We start from the raw sequence: 16,277 nt of genomic DNA on the forward strand, positions 1-16,277 counted from the left end.
CCACCGGGCCGGAGCTCCGTACTTTATCCCGGAGGGGAGGAGAGAGAGGCGGGGCCAGAGGAGGGGGAGGCTCCTCTCCTCTCTTCTCCTCTCTTCACTCTGTACTGCAGTAAAAGTACTTTTAACTACCATGTCAAATATCGTAGCAAAGCCACAGGGTCCAGAAAGTCCTCGAAATTCTGGGAGATGTTTTTTTTTTCATGGAAGGAGAAACCAGGAAAGTGGAGAAACATCTCATCACATTGATGCTTGAATCATTAAATATATGGATCTTTTGTTTTTGTTTTTGTTTTTTTGGTAAAAACAGCAAAAAGAAAACATCCTACAAAGAAACAGAGTATTGTATATTTCAGTAAAGGATTCAAAAAAGTTGGGAAAGGGTAACTAAAATGGGAGCTACATAATCTCATTGAAAACATTTATATTTGTATTTTATTTCCAGGGCTTATTATCGCCCATCCGTTTAAAATCCATAATTTAACCCCAGTAACTCTAAAGAAGAAATAAAAAGCAGAAACGAAACACAAATATTTAAATATGTAACATTGGTTCCCACACTACCTCTTTACCCAATCCTCTTAAATTATATATATATATATATATATATATATATATATATATATATATATAAAAAGAATATAATACAGGTGGAAAGACTTGTATTTTTCACTCAAAGTATTATTTAAAGTGTTTTTATGTATGCAATATCTAATTTTAATGCGCAAGATACTATAAACAGGTCATGAGAGGAAGCTTTAGTTATAATTCGAGAAATTCTTGTCAGGAGTTTAATGCAGGTCTCTGTGTGTTATGTACCGGTATGTATTCCCCTAAACCTCAACACAATAAGTCATATATAACATCATAAATGAGAAATGCAGCTTAACCAAACATCTCTTGTTCAAAAAATGTGCTTGTTTTGTAAATCATACAAATAGTTTTAGATTTATTTCTTATATATGGTAAATGTGGCTTCCAACTAAACACCATTCATTTTGTTTTATTTTCATTAAATGAAAACTTATTAATATAAAACCATTCTTTGAACCTGATCAACTCATTTTCTACTGTTGTCAACAATTCTTTTAGGTAAATATATTTGTATTATTCGCAAATATTATACATAAAAATGTATTAAATATTGTACAGATATCATACAAATAAAGTATAAATAACTTTAGGTCCCAATACAGTACCTTGTGGAACACCACATATTACTTTTCTATAATGTGACATTGTATTATTAATTTTTAGATACTGAAATGTTTTATCAAAGTAACTTCTTATCTAGTTTAGTGTAAGGAGTGTTTTTTTTCTTTCCTATAACTGGAGATACATTTTCTACAAATTCCATCACTGCAAAGGATACTGATCTGATACTGAAAAATATCTTCTATGAACACATCAGAAATCCGTCGTGAAACACAATGAAAAACGTACGCAAATACTATTTTAAAAACCAAAACATTGTCAGTGAGCGCTCAGTGAGAGGAGATACTGGCACTCATGATTCCATGAGGACCCTCAGATCTTTGCACAATGACAAGCAGCTCACACACACAGATGCCTCGGTGGCCGGTTGCCATGGCGACGTCTGCAAGTAAACTGCCTCCAGGGCCAAACAATCAGAGGAGGACCGGCAGTGTGAGAAAATCCTGAGAAACTCCCCGAAAAACTCTCGCTGGCATGAATCCGGCAGCTGTTGTGTCATCGGGGGGGGGGGGGGGGGGCGAGACTGACTCTCCTCCGCCAATAACATCTCACCGACCTGCAAAACAAGACGTTCATTCATTCATCTCATATCACTCATTCATCCGACCCTTAGGTCTGGTGACACAGAAAACACTGGACGTCACTCACTGATCTTTTTGTGACTTTATTTCATTCATTTCCTGGGAAGTAAGACGAGGAGAGCCGTTGTTATTGTATTCTGCAGGGGCATTTTCAGACAGTCTGGGGGCCCCAGGCACGAGACTACACACACACACACACACACACACACTCACACACACACACACACACACACACACACACACACACACACACACACACACACACACACACACACACACACACACACGATCTCTGGATTACTCTTTTTTTTTTTTATTAATTCAGCTTGTTTCTCTTGTTTGTTTGTTTTAAATTTATGTTTGAAAATAAGTAAATAAATAAAACAAACAACGCAAATGCAACATGCGACTGACCTCGTCACAATACTTTCAAAACGCTTTAGCTTTTAATCGGCTTTAAAGCTGAAATGCTCCTCTCAGGCGAGGCCACAAGGACACGGAGGGTAAAGACGAGCAGTGAAGTCAGCAGACGACAGCAGCCGTCAAAATTGTGGAAAACTTGTTTGGCCGAAACACCTGCTTCAAACTCACGCGAGCTAACGGCTACTAGCTATCTGCTCTGTGACCCTCTGAAACCCTCTGAGACTCGTAAAATGTTTAAAAGGAGAGAAATATTTCAGAGAGCTGGGGTGTGGGGGTGATGTTAAATCAATAGAGATGCTCTTCAGTCACTCAGTTTGTCAAACGGTCGGTGAGTCAGTCGTGTTTGTTCAGTCCATTCTGGTTACGGTTACATTAGCTTACATTAACATGAAATCTCCTGTCGTGCAGACGACATGCAACTCTATATATCAGTGTCAGTGAATCGCTGTTGCAATAATGTAACAAAAGTGCTGAGCTCCTAATGTAATTTTTAAAAATTTAGCAAAATGTAACAAATGGTCAATAATGTAACAAAAGTGCTGAGCTCCAAATGTAATTTAAAAAAATGTAACAAAATGTAACAACTGGTCAATAATGTAACAAAAGTGCTGACCCCCAAATGTAATTTAAAGAAATGTAACAAAATGTAACAACTGGTTAATAATGTAAAAACAAGAATTTAAACATGGTCTCAATATGTTTAATGTTATATATAATACTGTACTGATGATTGGAGAAATACATTATAGAGAACGTAAAACTATAAATGACTTGGGCAACAGCAACCATACATGAATACCATGAACTGTATATAGATATATACGTAAAAAAACAAATAGTCCAAACTTTTTCTCATTCTTTTAGTGTTTTTCAACTTGAAGCAGGTCAATGATAAATCATTGACTCAGTTTATGATGCAATAAAATTATTACACTATGAGATAGTGTGATGTCACTTAATGTAACATTAAAGTTTTTAAGTTTAAGTTTCAGCATCCTGTTACATTATTAACCAGTTATTACATTTTGGATTATACTACTTTTTTTTTAATTACATTTCAGGCTCAGCACTTTTCTTACATTATCAACCACTTATTACATCTCAGGTTTCATTGCATCATATTTTATAACAATTCAGGTCGTTCTTCACATACCAGGTCTCCAACAAGCCCTTTATACCCGCTGCATTAATGTAAGTGCATAAATGAAGTCAATGAGTGGCTCTGTCACAACGTTTTACAATTCAACCCAGAAAAAAGAAAAGTAAAAAGCCCAAAAGAGGAAAGATTAAACATCACGTCACAGAAGACGACAAATCAATCCAGAAATCTGGGCGTAATTACAGACTCAGTTTTAACAATAACACATCAATAACAAAATCAGCTTACTGATATGATATCTGGCAAGTATTATAAGATTTCTGACCGAACTAAAAGTGCCAGTGGATCCGACACTGCCAGGATTCCTCTCAATGTATTTGGCTTTTCGTCTCAGTGCAGTCATGTGATCTGCTCTGTGTTTATGGTGGCAGACACAGACCGGCTGTTGCTCACCCACTTGGTCGGCTGCCATCCCCCCTTTTTGCCGCCGGTGGAGGGATTAGACAGTCACCCGCCCACTGACTATTTCTTATTGCGTCAGTTGGCCGTGGTCTGTCTTCCTCAGCGCTTTGCACAAAGCAACCAGCAGATCCTGGATGTGTACCGGCATGTGATGAGTCCAATCCAGCCAAACCTCTCATCCAGAGCACAGTAAGGCTTATTGCTCTTGCCTGGTGGGACAGGGATGGACTATCTGCCACTGATGAGTTGGTCTGAACATGAACAAGAGCCCAGTGAGGGAGGATGTAAGACTTATGGAGTTGAGGGATGATTCCTGGTGGAACACTGGACCGCGTGGTGGTTAACCACACGGTGTGGGATGATGTACCAAATGTATGAAGTTTTTTTTTCCATTACTTCATCCCTCCTCTTCCTGTGAAACCGCTTCATCACGAACATGAGCTATGACATCATCGTGGAGAAAGACAATGTGCTCTTCATTCATAAGCATCAGATGTCGCACGGCGATGTGGCAGTTCTTTGGGTTCATGGGCATTTGCACATCGGGTTTTTTTTTTTTTTTTCTCAAAGGGTGTAGAGTGGTCACCATTCACATGCGCCACAGATTTTAAGAGTAGATTTTAACTGTCGTTTGCTGGTTTGAGGAACTTTAAAAAAAAAAAAATCTAATCTCTGATTGACACGGTTAAAGAATTTGAGTTCGCAGAGATGAACTGGGTCTCACCAGCTCTGGAAACACTTCCTCTTAAGGATTCCATCGATTAGATCTCACTGCCAATCAGCCTTTTTCTCATTTCCCAATCGTTCAGGCTTTACATCCTGCACTGGAAACATCCCCCTTCTCTTTGTTCTTTGTTCTAATCACACAATATTCAGAATGCTTGGATGACAGACATGAAGCATTAGCTCCAGGTGCATGAGTCTGCTCTCTGTGAATCTCTTCTTCGCAGGCTTGCGGTCAGCCCTTCTGCTTCTTCTTCGACCGCACTTTGTCCTCCCACTTGACTTTCCATTCATGTGCTTGTAAGCAGCCCTCTGTGAACCACCAATTTCTTTTGCAATGAAGTTTTGTGGCTTGATCTCATGGAGGGTGTCAATAATGGTCTGCTGGACAACCGCTGAGTCAGCAGTCTTCCCCAGAACCACACGGAGAGACCTATAAAAGATTTCGGGAACTCCTGTGACACTGTGAGTCGACAACATTGGGCTTTCTCAGAGTATTCCAAATTTCTGAGATGCTGGATCTGCGATTTTTGTTATCTGTGAGCAATAATCATCAAGTTAAACAAAACAAAAAAAATGCCAAAAAAAAATTCCCTTATATGAAGTACAAACCCTCCATAATAATCCTAAATAATCATTTATCGCCAACAATATAAACACATCAGTACATAAAGATATGGACATATAAACACGTGATAATATAAAATTGTGAATATCAAGTGTATAGAATAAACGCGGCCTGCAGTATTGAGTCACTCAGATCTCACACAGTTACAGGATGGAAAATAGAAGCTGCTGAAACCTGATCGGTCTGACGTCACAATCGTGGCTCCACCCACAGCTCCACCTGAGCAGCAGGTGTGAGTTCCGTGTGCGTTTAAGCGCTGTGGTAAATCACAAGACAACAGGTAAATTCACTCCAGATGTAACTTTGAGAAATACATCAGGCAACACGGTGAAAAGGGAATTAAGAAATAAGGAAAAAAAAACAGGAGGAGATACTTTATGAACACGTTTTCTTTTTGATATTCTGCAGATGTTAATTTATTCTTGAATCAGACGACAAAAACACAACAAACATTGATTCAAACACGGATTTTGATATAAACATTCTTGATGATAAAGATACTAAAATAACACAAAGATTTACCTCATATTCTGATTAGTTTTTCTTATTTGTTCAGCAGACGGTAACGTCAACCGGAGCCATATCAAATGTACAGTTGCACCTGAAGGCAGCGCCAGTCTGTCGCCAAAGATGTTCTCTGTGAACAGATGAGTGCACTCATTTGTTCACAGAGAACATCTTTGGTGACAGAGAACCTGTCCAACTGAACGAGTCACAGCTTTTTGGAAACACAAAAAAAACAAAAGTAAAACAAACCTGCTGGGTGACTGAATCTTTCATGTTCATACATGTCAAGAAATAAACTCCCATCATGCACCCCAGTGAACCAAACCAGCTTCAATATCATTTTTATTTTTTTAATCAATCTTTTTAATTTGGTTTGTGGTAGATTTGGGGCTTATTTGTGTTAATTTCTGACTCTTTCTTATTTCCTTTACAGTAGTTTCATGTATTAAAGTCAGGACTGAACTGGGGAAGAAGAAAAAATAAATGTGTTTAAGGTTTGCGGCTCCATCTGTTTGGAACGAACTACAAAAAAAACCCTGAAGCTCCATAACCTTGTTTCAGCGGATTCTTTTAAAATGTTGCTTAGCAACTTGGAGACAGACACATGTGTTTTTAATTATGGACTTAATATAAATTTGTGGATTTTATTCTTTTTTTTTCTTTTTTCTTTTTAGCAAATTTGCATGTTTTTTTTTTTTTAAGTATTGACATTTTTCTTAAATGTTTTATATGTTTTATGTGCCTGTTTTGTCTGGAACCTTAACGTACTGCCTTACGTGCTGCCTGTCTTGGCCACGGCACTCTTGAAAGAGAGGTTTTTAGTCTCATCAAGATTTTTCTGGTAAAATAAAGGTTCATTAAAAAAGAAATCGTAGTGGTGCTTCCATGAATTTTTTTTTCTTTTTTGGGGGAATTTTCTTTATTTGGAGTGACTTAATAACAAATACAAAACTTTCATCTTTAAATATTGACATTAGATGTGATCCTCATTTTCTTTTCTTTTTTTAATAGAGTAAAATGAATAACACAATGGTACTTTACAAATGAAGCAATTAGAAAAATTAGCAATCTGAGTGGAATATATTACAAAAAAAAAAAAACACGAAATAAAAAATTAATTAAACAAAAGACAGTCGTTGTGGGAAAATGAACCTTTCCCAGTCTTTCCAGATTTTGATTCTATTTTTTCTGTTGTTTTTTAAAAATATTTAATTTAAGCGTCGCATTTATATGGTCCAACCCGCGCAAGCGCTCATGGGTAATGTAGTCCGGAGGCGCGGCAGAAAGGTGCGCGCACACCTGTGTCTGGTTCCTGAGAGCAGGGTGAAGTGAGAGCTCTCTCTCTCGCTCTCTCCCTCTCTCTCTCTCTCTCTCTCTCTCTCTCTCTCTCTCTCTCTCTCTCTCTCTCTCTCCCTCCTCCCGGACCTGATAAAAGCTGCGGGGCTCCGCCGGACCTGCGCACACCTGAGACACCGCCTCCGGCCCGGACGACTCACCTGTCCAAGTCCTCCCTCTGTCCAGTCCGGATGTGAAGGCCTGATCCCGGGGAGCGAAAGGATGCCGGTGCAAATCCCGGACGACTCGGACTTCGTTTCGTTCAAGGAGCAGTGTCTGAGCGCCGAGGGATGGACGAGCCGCTACAACAAGGGCGGCGTGACGGTGTGGTGCCGCGACGAGGAGAACGTCGGCGTGCAGAAGCTCAAGGTACGGAGACCGGGACCGGGACTGATCCAGATCCTGATCCAGATCAGAGAGATAGAACACTAGTAGAAGCATGTTGATTCAAGTTCAAACCAAGTTTAAATTCAGTCCAAAAGTTCTCATCAGGCCAAACTATCGGAAACCAAAACTAGAAATTTAAACCATCGACAGATTTTGACCAATTCATTGTGAGAACTTTGTGTGTTGTTGTTGTTGTGGTTCTTCTTGGAGGATCTCTCTGGAACTTTCTGGACTTTGCCAGTTCTTTATCTGTCTCCAGCGATCCACAGACTCGATTCAGGAGTACAAATATTGACCCGGGTCTTCCTGAACCTGCTCAGCCTGTTCTCGGGTCAATATTTGAGCAGGTTTGGCGACGAGCCACGGCGAACGTGTCAATCCAATATTTGATGTCTCTGGATGATACAGTGGAAACAAAGAATAAACTAAAGTGTGAACAATTCAGGTGTGAAACCGGTTTGAACTGCTTGGGACCGTCGACTCCTTCTACTCTCATGTATCTGCTGCTAATTTCACTTAAAAAAAAAAATAATAAAAAATTGTCTTTGGCAGCCATGAAGCGAAGGAAAGACGAGACGTTTGACCTGGAACCAGATCCTAATTGGTCTGGCTCAAGAAACCGGCAGATCAACTGAAACCTCGAATCTGAAGAGTCTGACTCCTCCGAGCTGAAAAGGGGGGGGCGTTTGATTGGTGCGGCAGGACGTCTGTTGACACGTAGTTTTGTCCTGTCGAGGGACATGGGGGTCGGTCACCTCTTGACCTCTTGCGTGTTTCGGAGGTATACTGCCTCGGCGGCAGGTCAGAGGTCGAAGGTCGGGGAAGTGATCCCGTCGCTTCAGGTGTCACGTTGGAGCCAATCTCCACGGCCTTTGTCACGCTCCCGACTGCTGTGGTGGAGCCGACCTCTGACCCCTGAACCTCAGACTAGCGCCACCAGGAGGACGGATGCGTTTACCGATTCTAACGGTGTGTTCGGGAATAACGCGGTAATAATTCAAAGCCGTTGCCAAGAGACGCTTGGAGGTCCACAAGCTTTATGGTTCCGAGTGTCGCGGGCGAGACGGAGAGGTAGTGACGCCACTGAACCTTCAGGAAACTGATCTCCAGCTGGACGCCGTTGTCGGTCTTCACGTTTCACACTGATTCACGGCGACCCGAACCCAGAACACACTGACCGAACGTGTTTTCGATTTCCTGGACTGAATTCAGGATTCTGACAGTGGATTGTTTGTCATCAACAGCTTGACTTGCCTCTGCAGTGACGACGTTATACTGAGTCGTCAACATCCTCATCAAACTACCCTATACTTTATCATCATTTCTAACCTATAACGCAACTATTTCCAATTTGGGGGGGCGGGGCACAAAGCCCTGTGTTTTAAGAATAGACGAGTCAGCATTTTTCATTCACATCAGAAAACCACTACACCATCACAACGGTAAACATTTGGTTCCCTCAAGGAAAGGTTGCGAACCGATGATCTCGCCCGATGCTGGAACCCCAAAAAGTTTGCGGTGCTTCAAGGCCCTTTATGAGCCGCCGCCGGCTGAGTGACGGCTGGACAAAGACGGAGCGGGAGCCTTCATGAATGATTCAGGAGGTGGCGGCGTGCTGCTGATTGAGTTACACGGAGCGTTTTCCAGCGCTGACCCTCGCGGTGTCTGATGACTGTGACTCGGCCGAGCTCCTGTAAGATGACAAGCAGTGGAAAAAAAAAAAAAAGAAGCGACGTCCTACAGTATGAGGACTGAACGGACGCCAGAGGACAAAGACCTGGTTATATTTCCACTCGGGGGTGGGGGGGGGGGGGTTGTCCTGCAGGGACACGAGCTGGTTTGTATTTCCGAACTCCGAAAACGGATGAAAACATGAAAGAGAAACTCTCCTGAGCCAGTAAAGCACCTGATCAGGAGTCATGACTCTCATCCAGCAGCTGTTTGCCTGAGTAACGTCACTGCTGACATCTGGTGGACAGACCTGGAACTACAACTGTGTGTGTGTGTGTGTGTGTTCACTTATATCCTGATTGAAACTCATGTTACCATGGAGATATAGATGGAGGCTGTGGTTACTGTTATGGTTGCAACTGAACTTAAAAGTCTGCAAAGCATTATTGTCATCCGTGTGCGTGTGTGTGTGTGTGTGTGTGTGCATTAGGTGAGAATCGTGTGTAAAGACGTGAAGGCGGAGACGCTGTACGACGTCCTCCACGACACCAGATACCGCAAAAAGTGGGACTCCAACATGATCGACACGTACGACATTGGCCGACTCACCGTCAACGCAGACGTGGGATACTACTCCTGTGAGCACACACACACACACACACACATTACAATACTCACACTGCTGTAACCCTACTACCTGTGTGTGTGTGTGTGTGTTGTAGGGAAGTGTCCCGGTCCTCTGAAGAACAGAGATTTCGTGACCATGAGGTCTTGGCTCCCGCTCGGCAACGACTTCCTGATCATCAACTACTCCGTCAAGCACCCGGTCAGTGTCGGTTGCTACGGAAACGGGCCGCGCCGGAGGTTCAAGCGGGCCCGACGTGCGGCCGGGGACTCCTCTCTTCCCGAGGCGAGCCGCTCACGTTCCCCCCCCTCCCCCCTGTGTCTCCATAGCAACACCCCCCCAGGAAGGACTTCGTCCGAGCCGTGTCTCTGCTGACCGGGTACCTGGTCCAGGCCAACGGCGCGTCCAGCTCCACCCTCTACTACCTGACCCAGATGGACCCTCGAGGTGAGGCGCCGACCTCCGCCGTGCCGCGCGACCTGCGTGACCTCTGACCTTTTTTTTTTTTTTAATGTCTGTGTCTGCAGGTGCCTTACCAAAATGGGTGGTGAACACAGTTTCTCAGTTTGTGGCTCCAAAGGTAAAAATAAAATAAAAATACAGACGAGTCCACCTCCGCCTCACAGGCCTTCTGTTCCGTCTCCGTCCCCTCAGGCCATGAGGAAGATCTACAAGTCGTCCCTCAAGTACCCGGAGTGGAAGCGGAAACACGAGCCGGGCCTGAAGCCGTGGATGTTCCCCGAGCAGAACACGCTGCCGTGCATCAGCGCGTCGGAGCTGGCGCTGCAGCGCGCCGACTCGCTGGAGAACATTGACGAGAGCGCCGTGAAGGAGGAGAAGACGCAGCACAGCGACGAGGAGGACAACTGAACACACACACACACACACTTTGTGTTTGTTGGTTGGCTTGACGAACGTACGGGACTCAATCTGAAGGACCTCAGCAGCGCCGATCACATCCTCCCTCAACTTCTGTAATAATCAAATTTTTTCTTCTTCTTCTCATTAGATGTTTTTGTTGTTTAAGACGATACAGCGTGACGATGTACAATAAAAAAAAAAAAAAGCACAAATCTTCCGTATTTCAGGCTGAAATTTTAAGTTTCGTTTTAAATCTCTCGGGGGGGGGGGGGGGGGGGGAAACCGACGACTCGCTTCCGAGGTGCAGGTTTGATCTGGTGACACGTGTGAGGGGGCGGAGCTTCCAGGTGGGAGAGTCCGCCTGAATGGCTTTTTATCAGGCGGCTGTTCTTTGTCACAATCCTCACGGTGCTTTGAGTTGACTCATGTTTATCCGTCAAACAATAAAAAAAAAAAAAAGAGTTTCGTCCACCAGGCTCTGGTCCTGAACGGCGAATTCTTCACAATTGTTTGTTTGTTTGTGTGTAAGTAAGAGTCGGATGAGGCTCTGGTTTCCTGCTTTATTGTTCCTCAGTGAAAACGACCAGAGGGAATCGAACCTGATTACAGTGCAAACACAAACCCGCCGATCAAGCAGCTGAGGATTTTTTTTTTCTTTTCTTTTTCTCTCCACACTTTCACAACTCGCATATTTACTTATTTTCTTTCTTTATAAAACACTATAAAAACTATGTCCTCTTTGAATCGAACGTTCTGATTGGCTGTGAAACACTACAGCAAGAGCCATGTCAAAAAAAAAAAACAATAAAATAAAACGACAAATTACAGCTTCCTGTTCCAGCTACATGTATAAATAAAAGTGGGACAGTAAAAAGGAATCAGGACTTTTTTTTTTTTTTTAAGAATAATTCTTCATCATTCTACAAACAGACGCATCAATCAGGAAGACGAGAGGTCAGAAGTTCAAGTCTTTTTTTTTTTTTTTTTTGGCGGTGGTTGTTCTGCTCCCCCCAATAGGAAGACCTTTGCATTGACTGGCATAAGGCAGCAGGTGGCCCCGCCCACAGTGCACGGCGTCACAGTGGCGTGGGTTGAGTCCGGCGTCTTCACATGACGCTCTCGCTCGGCCCGCCCCCTTCTCTGGCGGCGCCGTGGGCGGCGTTCAGCGGCGACAAGTCGATGGCGACGTCTTTCCGCCGCACCGAGTTGTCCTTCGAGTGATAGTCGTCGCTCTGGTCCTTGGCGAAGTTCACGAACACCTGAAAGGTGAAAAAAATAAAAACGCAGTCGGCGTTACCCGTCGGCTCCCTCACCGCCACGTTACCCAGAAGTCCTTGCACCGTCGGGGGGGGGGCCTGTGCTATCACTATCGGCGCACGCACCTGGTCCAGGGTGGTCTGGCTGACGGAGTAGTCTTCGATCCTCAGCGTGTCCTTGTTCTTGGCGAGGATGGAGAAGATGTGGGCGAGCGAGGTGAGGGAGGACGGCAGCTGGTACTGCAGCATGTTGCGGTGCTTCTCCTTCAGCGTGCTGCCGCTCAACTCGCTCTCGATGAACTTCATGACGGACAGCAGGTCCGGGTCGGGGCCCGCCACCCGCAGGATGATGGTGTAGCCGTCGCCGAACCTGACGGACACACACACACACGCACACACACACACACACACACAGTGAGGGACATATCCAGCCGAGGTGTCTTCAGTGTCTTTAGTGTACGTTTGCTCACCTGTTCTTCAGATGCTGGACGCTGCCGAGACACCTGAACCTGCCGTTCACCATGATGGCCATCCTGGTACACAGAGCCTCACACTCCTCCATACTGTGACACACACACACACACACACACAGAATTAGGAGGGAGTTGTATTTTACCAAGACACACCGAGATACAAAGACGGGCGGAGTCCAGGATTTGAAACCGTAACAGCGGGGGGGGGTCTCACCTGTGTCGGGTGAGGACTAATGGGACAAGTATCTCACCTGTGTGAGGTGAAAAAGACAAGCGTGTCTCATCTGTGTGAGGTGAACACTGTGGAGGGAGTCCCACCTGAGTGAGGCGTAGAACGACAAAGCGTATCTCACCCGTGTGAGCAAAAGGCCCGAAGCAGTGAGTCTCACCTGTGTGAGGTGAGGACTACGAAATGAGTTTCAGCTATGTGAGGTTTAAAAAAAAAAAAAAAAAAATGCATGCAGCCTCTTTTATCTTCGATTTCCATTCAAACCTTGTGGTATAAATATCAGTTGCTTGAGCAACAGGGGGAAGGTGTTAGAAATGCTTTGTCGTCCAGTTTCGGAAAAATAGCACACGTCACTGACCTTCAACCGCCAAGTGGAAGTACGGTCCAATTGTCAAAACACATCGCCTAACACCTTTCCTCAACCCTGTGCGTGACGTCATCCACAGGGGTTGAGGAAAAGTGGACCTGAAAGGAGATAGGAGGGGCTACGAGGAAGCGCCACCGGTGTGTCTCACCTGTGTGAGGTGAGGACGACGGAGCGTCCCTCCTTGATGACGCTGTGGATGCAGTTCCAGAGGGCGCGGCGGGCCTTGGGGTCCATGCCAGTGGTGGGCTCGTCCTGTAACGAGGAGCACAGCCAGGTTGAGGTTGGCCCACAGGTGGAGCAGGAAGCAGACGGTGAAGGTGAGGAGCAGCGGGAGGAGCGGCATTGTCCCCGCGCCTCCTCTTCTTCTTCTGTGGTTCTTCTGCCTCTCTCTCGCTTCTGGTCTCAGTTAACAGCTCGTTTTAATCCCCCCCGCCCCCCACCCCCCGGGTTACACAACGCACCTCATCCACCCACCGAACAAATCCCGCTTCATAACAGCTCCGCTGCTCTCTGATTGGCTGCTGCGCCTGTTGCGTAACTCACAGCTGTAACAAACTTTCTCTCAAATCCTGCTTTCTGGGACGAGCGAGCGGAAGACGGAGGCTAAACCACAAAAGGAAATCTTAATCCAGGTGTGTTGACGGGACAGAAGAAGGTGTGGTTTACCAGGAAGACGACAGGCGGCGCTCCGATCAACGCCATGGCCGTGGACAGCTTCCTCATGTTCCCCCCGCTGTAGCTCCCCACTGCTTTATCGGCGTATTTCAGCAGACTGAGTTTCCTGATGCCCCACTCCGCGACCTGCACCAAGAAAAGCAACGCCATCAAATAGATTTTTTTTTTTTTTTTTTTTTGAGCACGTGTGTCGTCATTGTTTTGCAGCCGCGTCGTCGTTTGCGTGACACTGACGTCGCAGACTTCTTTCTCGGGGACTCCTCTGAGGATGGCGTACAGCTCCAGATGCTCCCGTCCCGTCAGCAGTTCGTTGACGGCGTCGAACTGAGGACAGTATCCCATGTTCTGATGCACCTGGTCGATCTCCCTCAGGATGCTGCACACACACACACATGTTCAGATACTTCGAAACCACACGCCAATCCAAAACGAGTAAGGAAATATTGAAAAGAAAAAAAAACTCCATCACAGAAACAGAATCCCGCCAAGGTCTGAGGGCCCCATCCTGACCTCAGCCTGACCTTTGACCTCACCTCTTCCCGGCCAGGAACGCTTCCCCGCTGGTGACCAAGGTGTCTCCGGTCAGCATCTTGAAGGTGGTGGTCTTACCGGCTCCGTTCACACCGAGCAGGCCGAAACACTGAACACACACACACACACACTGGGTTTGAGTTTGCTCTGTGGGATGAAGGAGTGAGGCGTCACGACTCTCACCTCTCCAGGAGGAATCCCCACACAGAGGCGATCCACCGCAGGCTTCTGCTTTCTCTTGAACACCTGCACGACGTCAAACACATGGGGAACGATTATAGTCTCTGTTTCCCTCTGAGGAGAAAAGATTCTCCTGAGCATCTTCCTCCCAATAAGTGATGTAACATCAGGTAACATCCAGTTTATAGAGCATCTTCCTACTAATGTACAGATTATAGAGCATCGTCTGCCTGAATCTAGAATCTAGACCATATTCCCCCTAAAATCCAGATTATAGAGCATATTCCCCCTAAAATCCAGATTATAGAGCATATCCCCCCTAAAATCCAGATTATAGAGCATATCCCTCCTAAAATCCAGATTATGGAGCACATCCCCTCTATAATCCAGAATATAGAGCATATTCCCCCTAAAATCCAGATTATAGAGCACATTCATCACAATCTAGATTATAGAGCATATTCCCCCTAAAATCCAGATTATAATGCATATTCATTCAAAATCCAGATTATATAGCACATTCCCCCTAAAAACAACAACAACAACAACAACAATGAGCTCTATGGCTGTGACACGTGTGTCGCGTTACGTTGTCATGGCGATGTTACTGCTTTGTGTGTGTCAGTGTTTGGCGTTGCCTTGGTGAGCTGCCGGAGCTCCAGGATGTCTCCATGTCCGAGGCCGTGGACGATGCGTTGTCTCTCTCGGGCGACGTCCTCGTCTTCCTCGCCCAGCGGGCCCAGTTTGGTGAGTTTACTGGTCGACCTGCACACACACACACACACACACACACACACACACACACACACACACACACACACACACACACCCACACACACACAAGTTTACCCGTGAGGCCCAGTGAGCAGTAATTTGGCTGTGGACCAGCAGCTGAGCTGTGATTGGTTGTTTGAGTGCTCACCTGGTTTTGATGAAGAATCGGTACTGGATGAGGACGGTGATGATGAAGAAGACCACGCCCTCCACCGCCATGGCGAACAGGTTCTTACCCACCATGTCCCACTCGAGAGGCGAGCGGAGCCGGTTCTCACCTGGAACATCATCATCATCATCATCATCATCATCACCATCATCGTCGTCGCCGTCATCATCATCATCGTGTTCAAATGAGGGTTTTATGGGCGTTACCGAATCTCTCGAGGGCGTCGGCCATCGCCTGGTTCTTCACCATGTCAATCAGCCCTCGTCCGAGGCAGAAGTGCGGGAATATGAGCAGCACGTTCTTCAGGATGTCGTTAATCCCGCCGATCTCCTTGGGAAACCAAGACATGGGCGGAGCGGTTTAGAAAGTCCGTGGGTTTTTTTTTACGAGAAACGGGGGCGGGAGCAAGAGGAGGGGCTCACGTTGTTTCCAAACAGCTCCATCACGAAGGTGGAGATGCTGCCGTTGATGCCGATGAGGATGTTGACGCTGGTGAGGACGACGTAGGCCGTGCTCGGGATGGTGAAGAAGAAGGAGGCTGGGTACATGAGGGGCGTGATCGACCAGCTGGAGGCACAGAGGAGCTCAGTCAGAGGGTACAAGCCTCATGTCACATACTGCAGTACAGAGTAGTACTGAGTAGTACTGAGTATAAATGTGCTGTGCAGTGGACTGTACTACAGTAGGTGTACTACAGTTTGGCACAGTGTAGTGGTACGGTATGGTAATGTACCGTGTAATACAGAGCATAACGGTGTAGTATAGTATAATAAAGTCTAGCACAGATTGCTACAGTAAAGTACGGAGCAGTACTGTGTACTACAGAGTAATAGAGTGCAGTAGAGTATATTACGTAGTTACGTTTTCTTTGTGCCAAATACCACACAGCCTTCTCAAAGCAGTTTTACCCAAGTTAAGAGTATTCCAGAGTAGTAAACTGTAGTACTAGAGTAGTTAAGAGTATTCCAGAGTAGTAAACTGTAGTACTAGAGTAGTTAAGAGTATTCCAGAGTAGTAAACTGTAGTACTAGAGTAGTTAAGAGTATTCCAGAGTAGTAAAATGTAGTTATGGGTCGTAAAGTTTAGTCCAGAGTAGTAAAGTGTAGCAC

The 16,277-nt window shown here is 45.3% G+C and overlaps 2 protein-coding genes across 3 annotated transcripts in view; one reads left to right on the plus strand and one right to left on the minus strand.

The window, feature by feature from the left end:
* The first annotated feature begins 7,126 nt into the window (after nt 1-7,126).
* Nucleotides 7,127-10,734, plus strand: stard15 (StAR-related lipid transfer (START) domain containing 15). 2 transcript variants are annotated; one of them, XM_080502282.1, is made up of 6 exons: nt 7,127-7,339; nt 9,519-9,666; nt 9,751-9,854; nt 9,983-10,100; nt 10,181-10,233; nt 10,280-10,734. In XM_080502282.1, the coding sequence occupies exons 1-6, from the start codon at nt 7,193-7,195 to the stop codon at nt 10,466-10,468; spliced, it is 759 nt and encodes a 252-aa protein (XP_080358408.1). In that variant the 5' UTR covers nt 7,127-7,192; the 3' UTR covers nt 10,469-10,734. The 2 variants fall into 2 exon arrangements, with proteins under 2 accessions (XP_080358408.1, XP_080358407.1); XM_080502281.1 differs by having other exon boundaries at nt 10,308-10,734.
* Nucleotides 10,735-11,060: 326 nt separating this feature from the next.
* The window catches only part of abca1b (ATP-binding cassette, sub-family A (ABC1), member 1B), a 30,052-nt gene continuing 24,835 nt past the window's right edge, over nt 11,061-16,277 (minus strand). Inside the window, exons 38-49 of the mRNA XM_080502288.1 lie at nt 15,591-15,735; nt 15,375-15,498; nt 15,148-15,277; nt 14,864-14,990; nt 14,229-14,291; nt 14,048-14,154; nt 13,749-13,890; nt 13,506-13,640; nt 12,988-13,091; nt 12,241-12,333; nt 11,897-12,140; nt 11,061-11,773 (exon numbers count right to left, since the gene is read on the minus strand). Of these exons, the coding sequence (XP_080358414.1) occupies nt 11,621-11,773; nt 11,897-12,140; nt 12,241-12,333; nt 12,988-13,091; nt 13,506-13,640; nt 13,749-13,890; nt 14,048-14,154; nt 14,229-14,291; nt 14,864-14,990; nt 15,148-15,277; nt 15,375-15,498; nt 15,591-15,735 (1,567 nt within the window). The 3' untranslated portion in view covers nt 11,061-11,620. The remainder of the gene's footprint in view (nt 11,774-11,896; nt 12,141-12,240; nt 12,334-12,987; nt 13,092-13,505; nt 13,641-13,748; nt 13,891-14,047; nt 14,155-14,228; nt 14,292-14,863; nt 14,991-15,147; nt 15,278-15,374; nt 15,499-15,590; nt 15,736-16,277) is intronic.

Source organism: Blennius ocellaris (genome assembly GCF_963422515.1).
Source record: "Blennius ocellaris genome assembly, chromosome: 9".
NCBI classification, from domain to species: Eukaryota; Metazoa; Chordata; class Actinopteri; order Blenniiformes; family Blenniidae; genus Blennius; species Blennius ocellaris.

Coding starts and splice junctions, on each gene's coding strand:
- stard15 (XM_080502281.1), top strand. CDS start 7,193: ATGCCGGTGCAAATCCCGGACGACTCGGACTTCGTTTCGTTCAAGGAG. Junction 9,855..9,982: donor ACTACTCCGTCAAGCACCCG/GTCAGTGTCGGT, acceptor GTGTCTCCATAG/CAACACCCCCCCAGGAAGGA. Junction 10,234..10,307: donor CTCAGTTTGTGGCTCCAAAG/GTAAAAATAAAA, acceptor CCGTCCCCTCAG/GCCATGAGGAAGATCTACAA.